General features: G+C 41.5%; 1 protein-coding gene across 2 annotated transcripts in view; it reads right to left on the bottom strand.

The window, feature by feature from the left end:
- nhsl1a (NHS-like 1a) overlaps window positions 1-2568 on the bottom strand; it is an 80350-nt gene extending 77782 nt beyond the window's left edge. For both annotated transcript variants that reach the window (XM_072689659.1, XM_072689660.1), the window contains exon 1: window positions 2109-2568. In XM_072689659.1, the coding sequence (XP_072545760.1) occupies window positions 2109-2442 (334 nt within the window). In that variant the 5' untranslated portion in view covers window positions 2443-2568. The remainder of the gene's footprint in view (window positions 1-2108) is intronic.
- Window positions 2569-13908: the final 11340 nt, after the last annotated feature.

The following is a 13908-nucleotide window of genomic DNA, read 5'->3' as shown; positions in this document are numbered from 1 at the left end:
CATATACACCCCAGAAATGCAGTCTCCCCGGCCTTTAGCTACCCACAGTTTTCTGCACACATAAAACAGAAGAAGTGGGAAAAAAACAGCACCAAAAATCAAGCCTCTAAAGCAGTGTTTATTTAAAAAAAATGTTAGTTATTATAATTCTAATTAATACAATTTCTGTGAGGAAATAAAATGGCACCCGAGTTTTGTGCCGGAATTGCAAGAAATTTGGACTTTTCTGGTCACGCCACCATGCAGCCTGGTTAGACTGTACCATTTGTGTGATCAACAGGCTTCTAGGAAGGAGTTTTTTATAGGACAGTCCTACCGAAGACCTGCCCTACCTCTGCTGCAGCCTAGACTTTGGAATGCAGCTAATATCTACAATATGCTCATCACAAAACTGATCAAATTTGGGTTGTACTACTCTTGTAGGTCCACTCTCGCAAAGGTGTTAGCTCCCTAAAATGGTTTTCAGAGGCAATCTGAGATTTCTGTCCTACAACTAGAGGACTACCATATCACGCTATATTCCAGCATCCAGTTAAACCAGTCTAATTACACTGTTAGCAATGAAATGTGCAGCTCATCAGTGTTCATTAAGCACTGACGATATCCTTGATATGCTTAGAAAAGTATATTGTGTATCACAATATGATAGAACATCGTACACAACAGTATAATCCAATTTGCTCAGTCAAACCTTAAGCTTTCACACGCTCTGAAAAAGGGTCATCTGTATCAAGTGTATTCATTCAGCCATCTTGCCAAAGTGGGTCACATTTGGATCTTACAACATCAACTCACCAGGAAAAACACACACATCATCATCATCAGCAACATCAGTGGCTTGACCCAGTAGCCTTCATCCAGCCCCATCTTGGGGTCAACCTTTTGTTCTCCTTCGTAGAAAAGGAAACACACAGCCGAGGGAAGCAGCAGTAAACAGAGAAGCCAGCAAGGCAGGAAAGCATTCCTCGCTTGAGGGATAGGAACAAATGATCTGGCATCCTCTTTAGGAAAAAGGGGCTTGAGAGGATGAAGACAACGACAATCAGACAGTATAAATGCTACTTCATGTAGTTATGGACGAGATACGACTTTCAAAACGCAGCTGCTCAGTCTGTCATCCAACCATCCATGCATGCATGTGCCTTGCCTACAGATGTATCAGCCAGCCAGCCATCCATCCATCCATCCATCCATTACAATTATAGAACAACAGCTTGGTTGGTTAGTAGGATCCCAATGGAATTAGGTTGGCTGGTACTGTCCTGAGAATAAAGGCTCCAAATATAGACAAAACAGGTTCTTTAAAGTAATGCCAGAACCACTTTCGGTTCCCTACAGGACCTTCAGTGGATGGTTCTTCACAGATCCATGTTTTAGACGGATGACCTTTTTTAAATGGAATGAAATGTTTTTCATACATTTAAACCAAGAACACATCATTAACATCATTATTATTATTAATTAGTGTATGATATGGTTATTTACTGTATCTACCTGATACAGTAAATAGCTTGATTATTGTGTGTCCCGGTCTAGATTTGTTACAAAACTGCAAAATTTCATACTTCTTCCAATATTTGCTGCTGATAACTATTGGATACAGATTCCTATTGTTACTAATATGCACAGAACCACAAAGGTGACATGGGGGTGATTTTCTAAATAAGGTGTGGCCACAAGATAATATACTGAGGCCACAGATTACGTTTCTAGTGACCACCAAATAATATATGGGGGCCACAAGATAATACATTGAGGCAATAACATGAACATACTATGCCATGGCCTCCATTTATTATGTCGTGGTCTTGGTATATTATCTTGTGGCCACAGGAAATTTGATTTGTGTAATTATCTTGTGGCCTCACCTTATGAAAAACAAGCACCCTGTTACCTTAGGAGTGCCATAGGTATGCCTTCTCTAATGAGATCACACTGTAATGCACTCAGTGTCATGTGTTTTAACTTGGGAACGTGTGAAGGTACCTTCAGACTTCCCTCTGGAGCTCAACAGCGAGAGAACCCAGACCCACTTGTTGCTGGTGGACCAGTATGGACCACTGACACTGTGGGTGTCGATGTGGGTCAATACAGATTTCAGTACTTACGGAGCGTTATCTTCTTTGGGTCCAGTCTTCGGACCGCGTCCTGCAAAGTGTCCAGACGCCGCTGCAGCGCTGCTGACCGCTGAACCACCGAGCTGGTCTCGCTCTGGATCTCCAGAAAGACGCTGCACGCGTGTCGAGACAGGTCGGTCAGCTGGAGGAGCAGGTTCTTCAGAGCAGTGCAGCTCACATCGCTAAGAGTTGACCATGACTCCGAGCGGTCAGCGCTGCAGAAGTCCGCTCCTCCAAGCTCGGGCTGTGCTGGAGAACATCTACACCGCTCCTTTGTCAACCTGCACAGGCGCTGAGGCTCTACGGTGCGCTTACAAAACGGCATTGTCTAACATTCATACCCCAAAAGTCCCAAAAGCTTTAAAAGCGCCGTTATTCCTTTAGCTGACCAGTGTTTCCATGTTACCCATCAAATGTAACCAAATGCACTCGGATTGCGAGCTCAGGTCCCGCCACGCGATTCAAAGGATGCAACTTTCACACACATGCACACACACACACACACACACACACACACACACACACGCACACACACACGCACGCCCCCCTCCAGTGTCTGTGAAAGAGTTTCGCCTTGAACCGCTACTGAAGCCAGCAGCCCGGGACACTCCCAAAACCTGGCACGGTCTGAGCTTCCACACACACTGTGGATCTGGAGCTGCCTGATTTACTCAAGTTTACTGAACCACCACTTATACACTTGCCTCAAACGAGGGTTGTGATAAATGTCCAGTACTCAACATGCAAAAAAAAAAAAAAAAGTGAGCATCAAATGATGATTTTTTAACAAAGGTACCCTAGGATTCTTTTTTAGTCTTTTTCTTGGGTGTAGATTGACAGTAAGAGAACGCAGAATTGTGAAATGATGGAAATTCAGCGTCAAATAGGGACATTCATACCTCTTTTTTTCATGAATGCCCCTAAAATTAAGATACATCCAGTCCACTAGGTGAAGTCTAGAGTGTAGAGGCGAAATGCAACGATACAATTTCTAAACAAGGCCGAAATGGATGAAAGCTAACACTAGGACGACCAGGAGAAAAGAGGATAACCGGCCTTATCAGGCGCCAAGCAGTTGTCTCGCATGGAAGCTGTGGAGCAGCTGAAAAGCTAACACTAGGCCCACCGGAGCTCCAAGTGCTACTGCCCCTATCTGCATGCCCGAGATCGCCGTGCCGCATGTCTCTGGAGTGGCTAAAATGTCTGAAAGCCAACCCAGCTGACTGTCTACGATCTTGTCATCTGGATAACCATACACCGGACACTGAGAGGACTTAGAAAGGACAGCAACACAGTGCAATATAATTTAACTTGTTAATGGTCTAAACTATGCTAGTCTAGACTTTCTATGCGGTTCTGTGCTGTCTCAGTGACACAAACTAGACAACAAAAGCATTTTTTCTTTTTTTTTTTAAACAATAAAAAAAATAGTGTGTTTCATTTTGTGGGTTGAAAACAGGCTTGTAAAATATGTGAGCATTGTTTTTCATAATCCAAATTAGTCCAATATGTACTATTTACACAGGAACGAACAATTAGACAAGGGTTAGATTATGGTCACTTTCAGTACAGACATTTCAATTTATTCAAGTTACACTTGTTACAGTGGAGGCTTTCAAGGTGAACTGGGATTTTCGTTATTTTTGTTAACTTGCCACACACTGGCTTATCTGAAGATCTCCCACAAGTACTGTCTAGCATAGTCTGCTGAAGGTGCTGTTTAGAAGCTGCATGAATAAGAGTACATTCTACACTCTTACAAATAAAGGGTTCTCTGAGCAATGCAATAGAAGAACCCCTTTTTTTGTTCCAAAAATAACTATTTTATATAAAGTTCGGTTTATGTAAAGTAGAGTAAAGTTTACTTTAGATTTATTCTTTAACTTTAAAAGGTTTTTCATGTCTAGTTTACAAAAATGGTTCCTTATGGTATCCCTCAAAGAACCCTCTGTAGCACCTTTATTTTAATTGTTAAGCAGATAGCCTGTGCTGATCCTCAAGAGGAAGGGTGTGCTGATCCTCAAGTGTTTGAAATGTTCATCAGATACTCTTTTATACACACTGTCCTCATTTAGAGCTGCCATGGACCATTTTCATATCTTCACATTTTATTGTCCATCAACCAGCAGGTCTCTGCGACTTTTCTGATGTGGTCTGTTACTGTTAAATGCCTTCAGCTATCATCCCTGGACATTTCTGGAGTGTTTTGGGTTGAAGGCTTTTAGTAAGCAAAAGCATTCCTATTATTTTTATGCTGGCTTCTGTCCTGTTGGATGTACAGTATGCTGTAAATACTATATCTTTAAGCGTTTGTTGCACGTCTCATTCAAAAATCATTGATATGAACTTTGAGACTGTCCCTCTGTTGCAGCCAAGCCATCCTCCCATCTTCTAGGATAGTTATCCACTAGATTTAGGAACATGACCGTAAGGAAGTAATCACATTCAGCCACAAGTATTAAAATGGTCAGGCATTGAGGTCCGGTAGTAAGGCCTAGCAGGTAATACGGCCTCACAATTAGCACACCCAACAGTGTTGAGGTCAGTGTTTAGTGCAGGCCAGTCAAGTTCTTCAACAAACTTGGCAAACCTCTTCTGTATGAAGCTAGCTTTGTGCAGGTCTCGGTTATGCTGAATCAGGAAAAGGTCCTCCTCAAACTGCTGCCCAAAACTGAGCCACCTCATGAAGGGCTTGATATTTAGCTGATGAGCTGATTCAGGACTGCTGGTGCACAGGAACGTTGAGAATAGGCAGGACAGTGGGTCCCCAGGACTTGACTTTAAAACCACTGCTCCAGAATGGCATTGTACATTGTAACATTAAGTGTAGAGGAACCATCTCAAGCCCTGAATAACCAGTCTTAGACCATTATTCCTCCTCAGCCAAACTTTAAAGTCGGCAGCTATTTGGGCAGGTAGCATTGTTTTCTATCCGCCAAACCCGGATTTTTCTGTCAGATGATGAAATGTAACAAACCACTCCAGAGAACATGTTTTTTACTGCTTCCAACAAAATACTCCAATAGCCCAAGTGCTTTAAGGTGCTTTTCATCTGAACGTGGTATGTTCACTGCCTTTCCCACCACTTGTGGTATGTACAGCACTCACCAGTTGGATGCAAAGGTGGAGAATGTCCTCTGAGACTTGAAGGAGGCTTAGCTACTGGCTGGTCAAAATAACCACTAAGGTGGGTGCAGTGTGACTGAGCAGTTGGTCACGGTTCCAGATGAGACCGTTGAGAGCTTTGTGATGGACTGGACTGATACTGACACTGTACTACTGGCTGTTTATGAGCCTAATAGCTTGGAGATAGAAGCTGTTCATGACCCGGATAGCCCTGGTCTTCATGCTTCTGTACCTCCCGCTGCTGGGCAGCTGTGAGAACATGCAGTATATAGTAGATAGTAGATATCTTGTTAACCTTACTAAGTTTCTTGGGTCATTTGAACACCATTAACTACAAAGCTGGAAGGCCGAATTTGGCCAATTTTGGCTTCCTGGCTAAAATTTTCTTGAAAGGTCACAATGGGTTTTCAGACAAATGCTACATAGCTCTTCATAAAACTAACCTCCACAACTACAAAGCAGTTGTGAAGCTACCAACACACGTTTCTTGTCTTGATATTCCTCACAGAAACAGTTTGGGACACTTAGGAATGAGTGTCTCATACTAAGGACAGAGGATTTGTCCTTTAGCACATGGCAGTCACAGTTCACACTTGGTAGCTCTGGCAGGACAGATGTTTGATGATCTGGCCCTTATGACAGTGCCATGTTGAAGATCACTGAGCTCTTCAGTAGGACCCATTCTGGTTAGGTGGTCATACTCAGGTTATAAGCTTGAGTTTATGCACCTGTTTAATGAACTAGTCAAAGCCACAATGTTAAAAGGATGTCTACAAATGCCTGTGAAGTATGGTCTCTATGTAGTGTACTGCTCAATGTGAACTGCTGCGTATTGTAGCTATTTTTTTCCAGAACCATTTGAAGCTGATCTGATGTAACCATGTTAGAGTCTTAATCCGTATATCCGTTCATGCCCTAAAAGCGCACCAATTCCATCTATCAGCACTTACAGCTTCCTTCCGTATCTGTTCCACTATTGTGGGCCTCACTGATCTCCTTGGACTTGACGTGCAGTAGAAACAAAAATCATTCCTCCTATCATGGTTTGGTGATCTGATCATTGTTTTTTTTTTGGTGATTTACAGCTTCATTCTTGTTTTCATGTTCTTACAAGGTTTCCAATATAAGAACAATTGTATACTGATCACCTGATATTAGCATGTGGCTTTAAAAAACAAACAAACAATGCAAATAAAGGCAAAAACAAGCATATCATCGCTGTCCAATGAAAAACATGTGTCTCCTAAATGGTGACTTTACAGGTGAATTATAAAATTGATTTGCTACAAGGTTTAAACCATGGAGAAACAAAAACCAGACAGAAATGTAGATTGTCAGGCTGTATATGTAAGAAATATTAAATACCAATATCTCCCTCTAGTGGATAACTGTGTAATTATGTCCTCATATTCCTTTTTTTTTTGCTACTTATTTAATCTACACTCTTAAAACATATAAGGGCTACAAAAAGGGTTAGGTGAGAGATGCCATAAAAATAAACACTAAAAATACTCTCCCTTGGCTAGCTCCCCCTAGATGACTCCAGCAAGACGTCGTAGCATGGACTGTATTAGGTCACTATGTTCATCATAGAAGTTAACTGCTCCACAGTGATGCGCTGGTTGCTCTGTACCACTCGCAAGAATTATCGTTCCTCTCTGGCATCAGTGGCCCAAGGGGCACCACTGTTATGCAGTTAGAAGTCTCTTAATGTACGAGAAGTCAATTCTCGGTACACCTTAACTCCAATGGCTCTAAAACATCACACAAAGTTAGCATTTTCCGAGCTGCTACCACCTTTCGCCCAATACCCTATTATAATGCCCTTTTGGACATCAGTCAAATTGTGTCCTTTGTCCGTGGTAATTGTTATGCACTCTGCTACAACTGACTGGTGTGCTTGCTTGTTTATATGTGCAGTGAACCCTGTCAAGTCAAGTCAAGTCAAGTGGGTTTTATTGTCATTTCAACTACATACAGAGTACACAGTGAAACAAAACAACGTTCCTCCAGGACCATGGTGCAACATAGACAGTGCATACAAAACACAAGTGCAACACAAACAAGTGCGGACAGACAACACAACACAGTACAGAGAATAATAAATAATTGCTGGTAGTGTGCAAATTATGCAGTGTGTAATAAATATTGAGTCCAGTGAGGTAGTAATGTTATTAGTGCAAATGCTTTGTGCAAAAAAATGCTTCCCATTTTATCTGGGGTAAATGGTTGGAGAGAGAGAGAGAGAGAGTGTGTGCATGTAACAGAAAGACATCAGTTCAGATTGAGTTGAGAAGTCTGATGGCTTGGGGGAAGAAGCTATTGCAGAGTCTGGTCGTGTTGGACCGGATGCTGCGGTACCTTCTTCCTGATGGCAGGAGGGAGAACAGTCTGTGTGAAGTGGGTGGAGTCATCCACATTGCTGGTTGCTTTGCGGATGCAGCGGGCAGTGTAAATGTCCATGACGGAGGGGAGAGAGACTCCGATGATCCTCTCAGCTGTCCTCACAATGCGTTGGAGGGTCTTGCGGTCAGAGGTCCCAAACCAGGCAGTGATGCAGCTGCTTAGGATGCTCTCTATGGTCCCTCTATAGAAGAGGGTGAGGATGGGTGGAGGGAGTCAGGGCTTTCTCAGCTTCCGGAGAAAGTAGAGACGCTGCTGGGCTTTCTTGGCTGTAGAGCTGGTGTTCAGGGACCAGGTGAGGTTCTCCGCTAAGTGGACACCAAGGAACTTGGTGCTCTTAACGATCTCCACAGAGGAGCCGTTGATGTTGAGCGGAGAGTGGTCTTGTCTTGTCACACGCATCTGTGATGTCCCAGGCCGAGTTAATTCAGCTGTAATCTACCAATCTATCTCTTGTATCACTTTGATCAATATGTTCCTTGAGAATTTTCTTAAATTTGTTCTTGAGAAAAGTTCTAACAAATCATTCCTTCTTAAGAACGTTTAGTAAACAAGGTCCATTGTTTTTTAAGAAACCAAAAAGCTTTTGTAGAGTTTAAAGAGTGTACAAAATAGATTTGTGATCATTAGAAGACCAGTATGGGGTCTTATTACTTACTTATAGAGACTGAGACAATGCTGAGAGGCTGTGACAGCATATTGCACGTTTATAAAATGACAAGTTAATTTTTAAATGCCAAATTTCATATTTTACCATCTGTATCTCTCAAAATATGACTCTCTCTGAATTTCCTGGGGCTGATTAGGATTTCTACAAATATTTCAGATTTGTGTATCTGACTGAAAACAGATTTGCAAGACAAACATTATTAAGAAATCTTCTAGTACCTTAGGTGTGGATTGATAGGTGAGTGTTGTGAAAAATTGCAATTTTGCATTGCAAACGTTTCTTAAAGTGTGCACAAAATGCCTGGATGGGGTTTCTTGTTAATTATATGCTTCCACTGTGTTTACGATATTGGCAGATTCCTTTACTTAGGCCAACAGATGGCGCTGGACACTTTCAGATCCACGGAGGACCAAGTCTAGGGAGGAACAAGCATGCCTTGGCAGAGAGAAATAACTGTAGCTACATGAGTCTCTGGAAATGACATGTTTATTAAGATGGCATTTTAAACAATAATTCATATTTATTCCATTTATTACAAGCTCAGTGCTTAAGACGGGGAACAAGTGTGTTTAGCATCTCTTTCTTCCTGCAGTTAGCTAAAATATTGTATTTTAGATGATTCACTGGAACCATATTTTTGCCTAGATGAACATTTATACGCATTTTCACCTTTACATACAAACACTGCCTCAGACAGCAAAATGTAGATCCACCTGAGATGCTTGACCACCCGCCTCAATTACCAATACTGCATCAAGTGTAAAGCTATAAAATATGCTTCACCTTACAGAACAAAAATTGTAGTAATTAAATAGCTACTGCATGCAACAAAAAAATCATTTAATACATCACATTAACCCTGAACATAAACCTAACCTTAACTTCAGCCAAAACCTAAAAAAAAGTTAAGTATACGCTCAATTCTAAAATGTTGTGAATGAACCAAGTTGCGCTATATAGTTCATTAACAATTTGAAGCAGGGGCCACCAGTTACAGTCCATGAGGGCCACAGTCTAGGACAGTTAGGGGATTTCTGGTAATTACCTGCCAAGTGCACTAAACCTTACTTGACATTGGACATTTTAGAAGAACTAAAATCATGACCACTGCTACACTGTGAAACATTTCAAGACAGGCCAACTTACAATGATCATGATGTTTGGTTTGATCGACCTATGGAATTGAGCCAACTCAAGCTGCAGCTAAAATTGATTAAATATTGTGTAAGATGTTAGTCTGCATTCATGTTAGAGATGCATCATCTGTACTTTTATAGATGTAACCTCATGCATCTTACTTACTAGTATTTCCATCATATACAGTCCATTTCAGCTTTTAGAGTGCAATGTTAAGTGTTGTCCTTTGTCCAGTCTTGTGAAGTAAATTGTGATGCATATCATCTTATGGTTGTGAAATTGGGTGTATGCACCACTTGTGAGTTCTCAGCCAAGCATTTCACTCCATGTATGAGGCAAATCTCCCAAATGCATGCCGTCCTGTCTTGGAACAACTCTGGATTTTTGGAGCTAAATGATTATAGAAGGTACTGCTCAGCTTCCTTTTGCTCCATCTTGATGTTAGCTAAGCTGAATGAAAGAAAAAGTGATCATTGACCGGAAAACGGACTGATTAGAGCAGTGGCCTAGGAAATGTTTTTCCTGTTAGTCATGCAGATTTACAGTACATGTTGATATTAGCAATGATCCTTGATTTTTGACTTAGATGCCATTGCTTTACCATTTCACAGAACAAGTATCTATCTGTACGTCCGTCTGTCCATCCATCCATCCCTCTCTCTCTCTCTCTCTCTCTCTCTCTCTATATATATATATATATATATATATATAGTGCCATCTGCCTATTAGTTACGAATATGTCACCCTTGTGCCATGCCTCTTTGAGATCTTAGAGGATCTTAGCCTCCACAAGAACTCTAAGGGGTCCTATCATATCTGGCACCCAGGCGTTAGCTGTAAATCCATGATTAGTCTTAGTGTCTGATGACCCCGCCGCCTCTTCACCGGTTCTCCTTTCTTGGACCACTTTTGGTAAGTTCTGACCACCGAATTTTTTTGTACCATCCAGAAAAGAAGGTTCCTGTTTCATGTTTCATGATTTGATTTAGTTTGAAACATGTTTAAATGTTTGAATTTTAGAATCTGATGATCTCTACCAGAAAAAGTCCAAATGTGCACATGGGCCTGTTCCATTGGCTAGCTGCAGTGCCATGACTGGCCAGAGGAGGGAACTCACACACCACAGAAAACTCCTGTTCTGTTCACCAGCTTCTACAATGAAACTGCGCTGAAGATTGATAAGATTACTTTTCTGAGGTGAATTATGATATACACACCCCTGCTTCACGCGGCAGCAGGCCAACATTTGACTGATTGTTCTTTGCAGCTAGAATACATATATTTGCCCAGGTTCTCGGCTACGCATGAAAAGAGTTCTGAAACAGTGAGCTCACTCAATTCACCCACAACAGGGATGAAAAAGAGCCAGCAGGCCACGAGAGATCTGTCATTACATTAGTAAGACGTTAAAGTTGATTATCTGACGCATTGTGGACACCAACCTCTGACAAAAACACAAGCAACAGCAGATGACCCGATACCAACCCGATGACCCGATATGCTACTTACATCCCCTACTCTGAGTAATTTGGAATATCCCCTTAATCAGTGCAGTGCAATCTTAATGACAGTTAAAAAGATGGAGGGAAATCTTAATAGCAGTGCTAACAGCTAGCATTAGCATTACACACACTATTGGTTGAACGTTTTAGCAAACTATGATTTTAAAGCATCCATTTGTAGGAGAACAGTTTGGTTATTTGCTGAATTTAATGCCATGTGTTGTTAATATGCCACAATATTATTTTTTATGTTTTTAATTTTATATTTAGTATATTTTCTATTTTTTTTATTTGATATACAAACAATATATAAAAATAGAAAAAACAAAATGTATTAAAACACTTTTAGAGACAGAAATTCAGCTTGAGATTTTGAAACTCATCTTGAGACATGGCTTGAAAAGCTTTTCACTTTTTTTTACTTTCAACAAAATCACAGTATGGATGTAGACCATGATCATCATAGTCTTGCTGTTATATCTAAATCTTCCTATTTTTATATACTTATTTATTTTTATGTATTTGTTTCATTACATATCATTTTATTTTCCCCCATTTTGAACAACCAGCCGCCCTTTATACAGTGTAAGCATTTCATTTAATAAAATCTAGAGTGTTAAAGTTAAGAAAACATCTTTTTTCCTACTTCCACCATAATGTTACAGAGTTGGAGAAACAACACCAGCCTAGAATCACTGCAATGTAAGAACATGCCATCTCTGCAGCAGTGCAGCACACCCGATTTTTCATAACGTGCACATGGGCCTGAATCTCGGCTCGCATAACGCGCATTATTAGTGGATGTAACGGCTGTCGGTGGTGCAGGACTGGGATGCGCTCCCAGCACCTCCCAGGCTGAGTCCTGCTGCTGCCTGAAGTGCTTCACCTGAGCTTACTCAGCTGTACCCTTGACACATCTGTTGGACTCGTCGGCTCGTTGGAAAGTTTGCTCTTGGCTTCAGGGGAGAAAAAAGGCTTCCGGGAACACCCTGATATTGGAATGCGGTTTAGCAATTTGTTTAAAACAAATGCCAATGCAGGAACTTGTCAGAGGTGAAAAATGGCCATGGGATGACTTTTGTGCCATTTTCAAGCACTTTTGTTAACAGGCTTGACAAGTCTGTAGTTATTAGTGCTGATATTCTACACATTTCAGTTATTACATGATTATTAAGATGTAATTATGTCAGAATTACATAGTTATTACACTTACATTCAATTTAGAGTATGCATAAACAGGTGTGAGTCTGCACTTTTGACTTTTTCCATTTGTTTTGCTGTAGAAACTGATAAAAGCCATTATATTTAGGTATAAAAATATTGGATCAACTGATTACAAACACAGATGCGGTTTGTACTGAATAGATAGAATCCACACATTCATCAGACTTTCTTTCACTGTTATAAGTGAGAAACAAATGAAAGATAAGAAGGTTTCAGGGTACATTGCTGGAGATCTAGGAAGGTTAATTCGCACACAGTTTTAGCCTTAAGCTGTTTTATTGTGGTGGGTAGCGCTGGTGCTGGCTCATGAGAGGTACTGTGGTTGACCATTGTATGAGAATGAGATTTCGTGGGAAGACTCAGTTCTGTAATTCTGTAATTCATCTCTCCACCGCACACCTGGGCTTGCTGTTGTTTCATTTCTCTGATGGTATGTGGCAATAATCAGAGGAGATCTCGAGCGCAGATAAGGTCTCTCTTGGCCATTCAACCATCCACTGCTTCCAGCCATGCACCTGTACCTTCTCTTCGCGATCCCGCTCCAGCGCTGTCTGCATGTTTTGTTTGGCATTTCTCATTAAAAACTCGTACAACTTGACACCGGTGCTTCCAGGAGTGAGGCTTCCACAAAGAAGCTGTCATCCCAAATCTTCAGCTTTGCAGATAACATCTCAGCAGAAGACAAAAACTAAACTGACTGGAAAAAAGCCCTCAGAAAAAAACAAACAATACCTCAGTTTGGTCCAAATCCGTCTCCTCAGCGCTCAGAGCTCTGCTGTTGCTCTGCTTATTTGACACTGGCAGGCCTGAAAATCAAACTTTAGAAAAGGGACATGTGGTTGTTGGACATAAGGAGGAAAATGTCAGGCTGACTTTGGAATGACAGTGTGCCAAAGGCAAGTTGTGTTATTTGGCCCAGACACAGGCATCCTGACCCTGGACAAGAAAAAAAAAAAAAAAAAAATCAACATTCAAATCACATTTCATGCACGGCAGCCTGGTATTCGTAACATTTTGGAAGAGGTGGGTGGAGTGAGGGGGGGGGGGGGGCTTAATTTTTCGCACTATTAGTCTATTTTTGGCGTGGCTTGACACACTGCTCCGAGCTGCTCCCAGCCATAAGTAGGCCTATTCTCTTTTGCGCCGAATTTAATGATGCTTGAATGTGCACCCTCTTACATGCGTGGCCCCTGTCACCGGAAAACTTTTTGAGAGGCAAGTTAACAGACCGTGAAAGGGCGGCACAGATGGCAACATCCTAGGTGGTAATTATCCAGCACCTCCTTGGAAAGGGAGGGATGGGGGGGGGGGGGGGGGGAGGTTGGGCGGAAAGAGAAAGGGAGACGGTAAAAACTGCCATCAGGTCAGCTTTTGACACGTCTTGCAAGTGAAATCAAATCAACAGGGCCCTGTGGGGGCTGGGACCTGGACTGATGTCACAAACCATATCGGCCAATAAGAGGATGATTTCTGGCTTCGGTGCTCTGGCTGCCTCTGAGGAATGGCTCTACATACAAATACATAGACAATGCATTTGATTAATGGGCCAAGTTCTTACATTTTTCGTGCAATTGATTTATTTTTTCTCTGAGGTCAACTTATCCTATGCTTGTGTTTCAGGCACTGGTATGTGCTTGAAAGCAATGCTAATTCCTTTTTTTTGTCCATTTCTGTACTTTCCAACTCTAGAATTTCCATCCTTTTCAAATTCATAGTACATCAGACTGTA

Source organism: Salminus brasiliensis, chromosome 10 (genome assembly GCF_030463535.1).
Source record: "Salminus brasiliensis chromosome 10, fSalBra1.hap2, whole genome shotgun sequence".
NCBI classification, from domain to species: Eukaryota; Metazoa; Chordata; class Actinopteri; order Characiformes; family Bryconidae; genus Salminus; species Salminus brasiliensis.
Note: the sequence above shows the minus strand (reverse complement) of the source record. Positions and strands in the feature narration are given on the sequence as shown.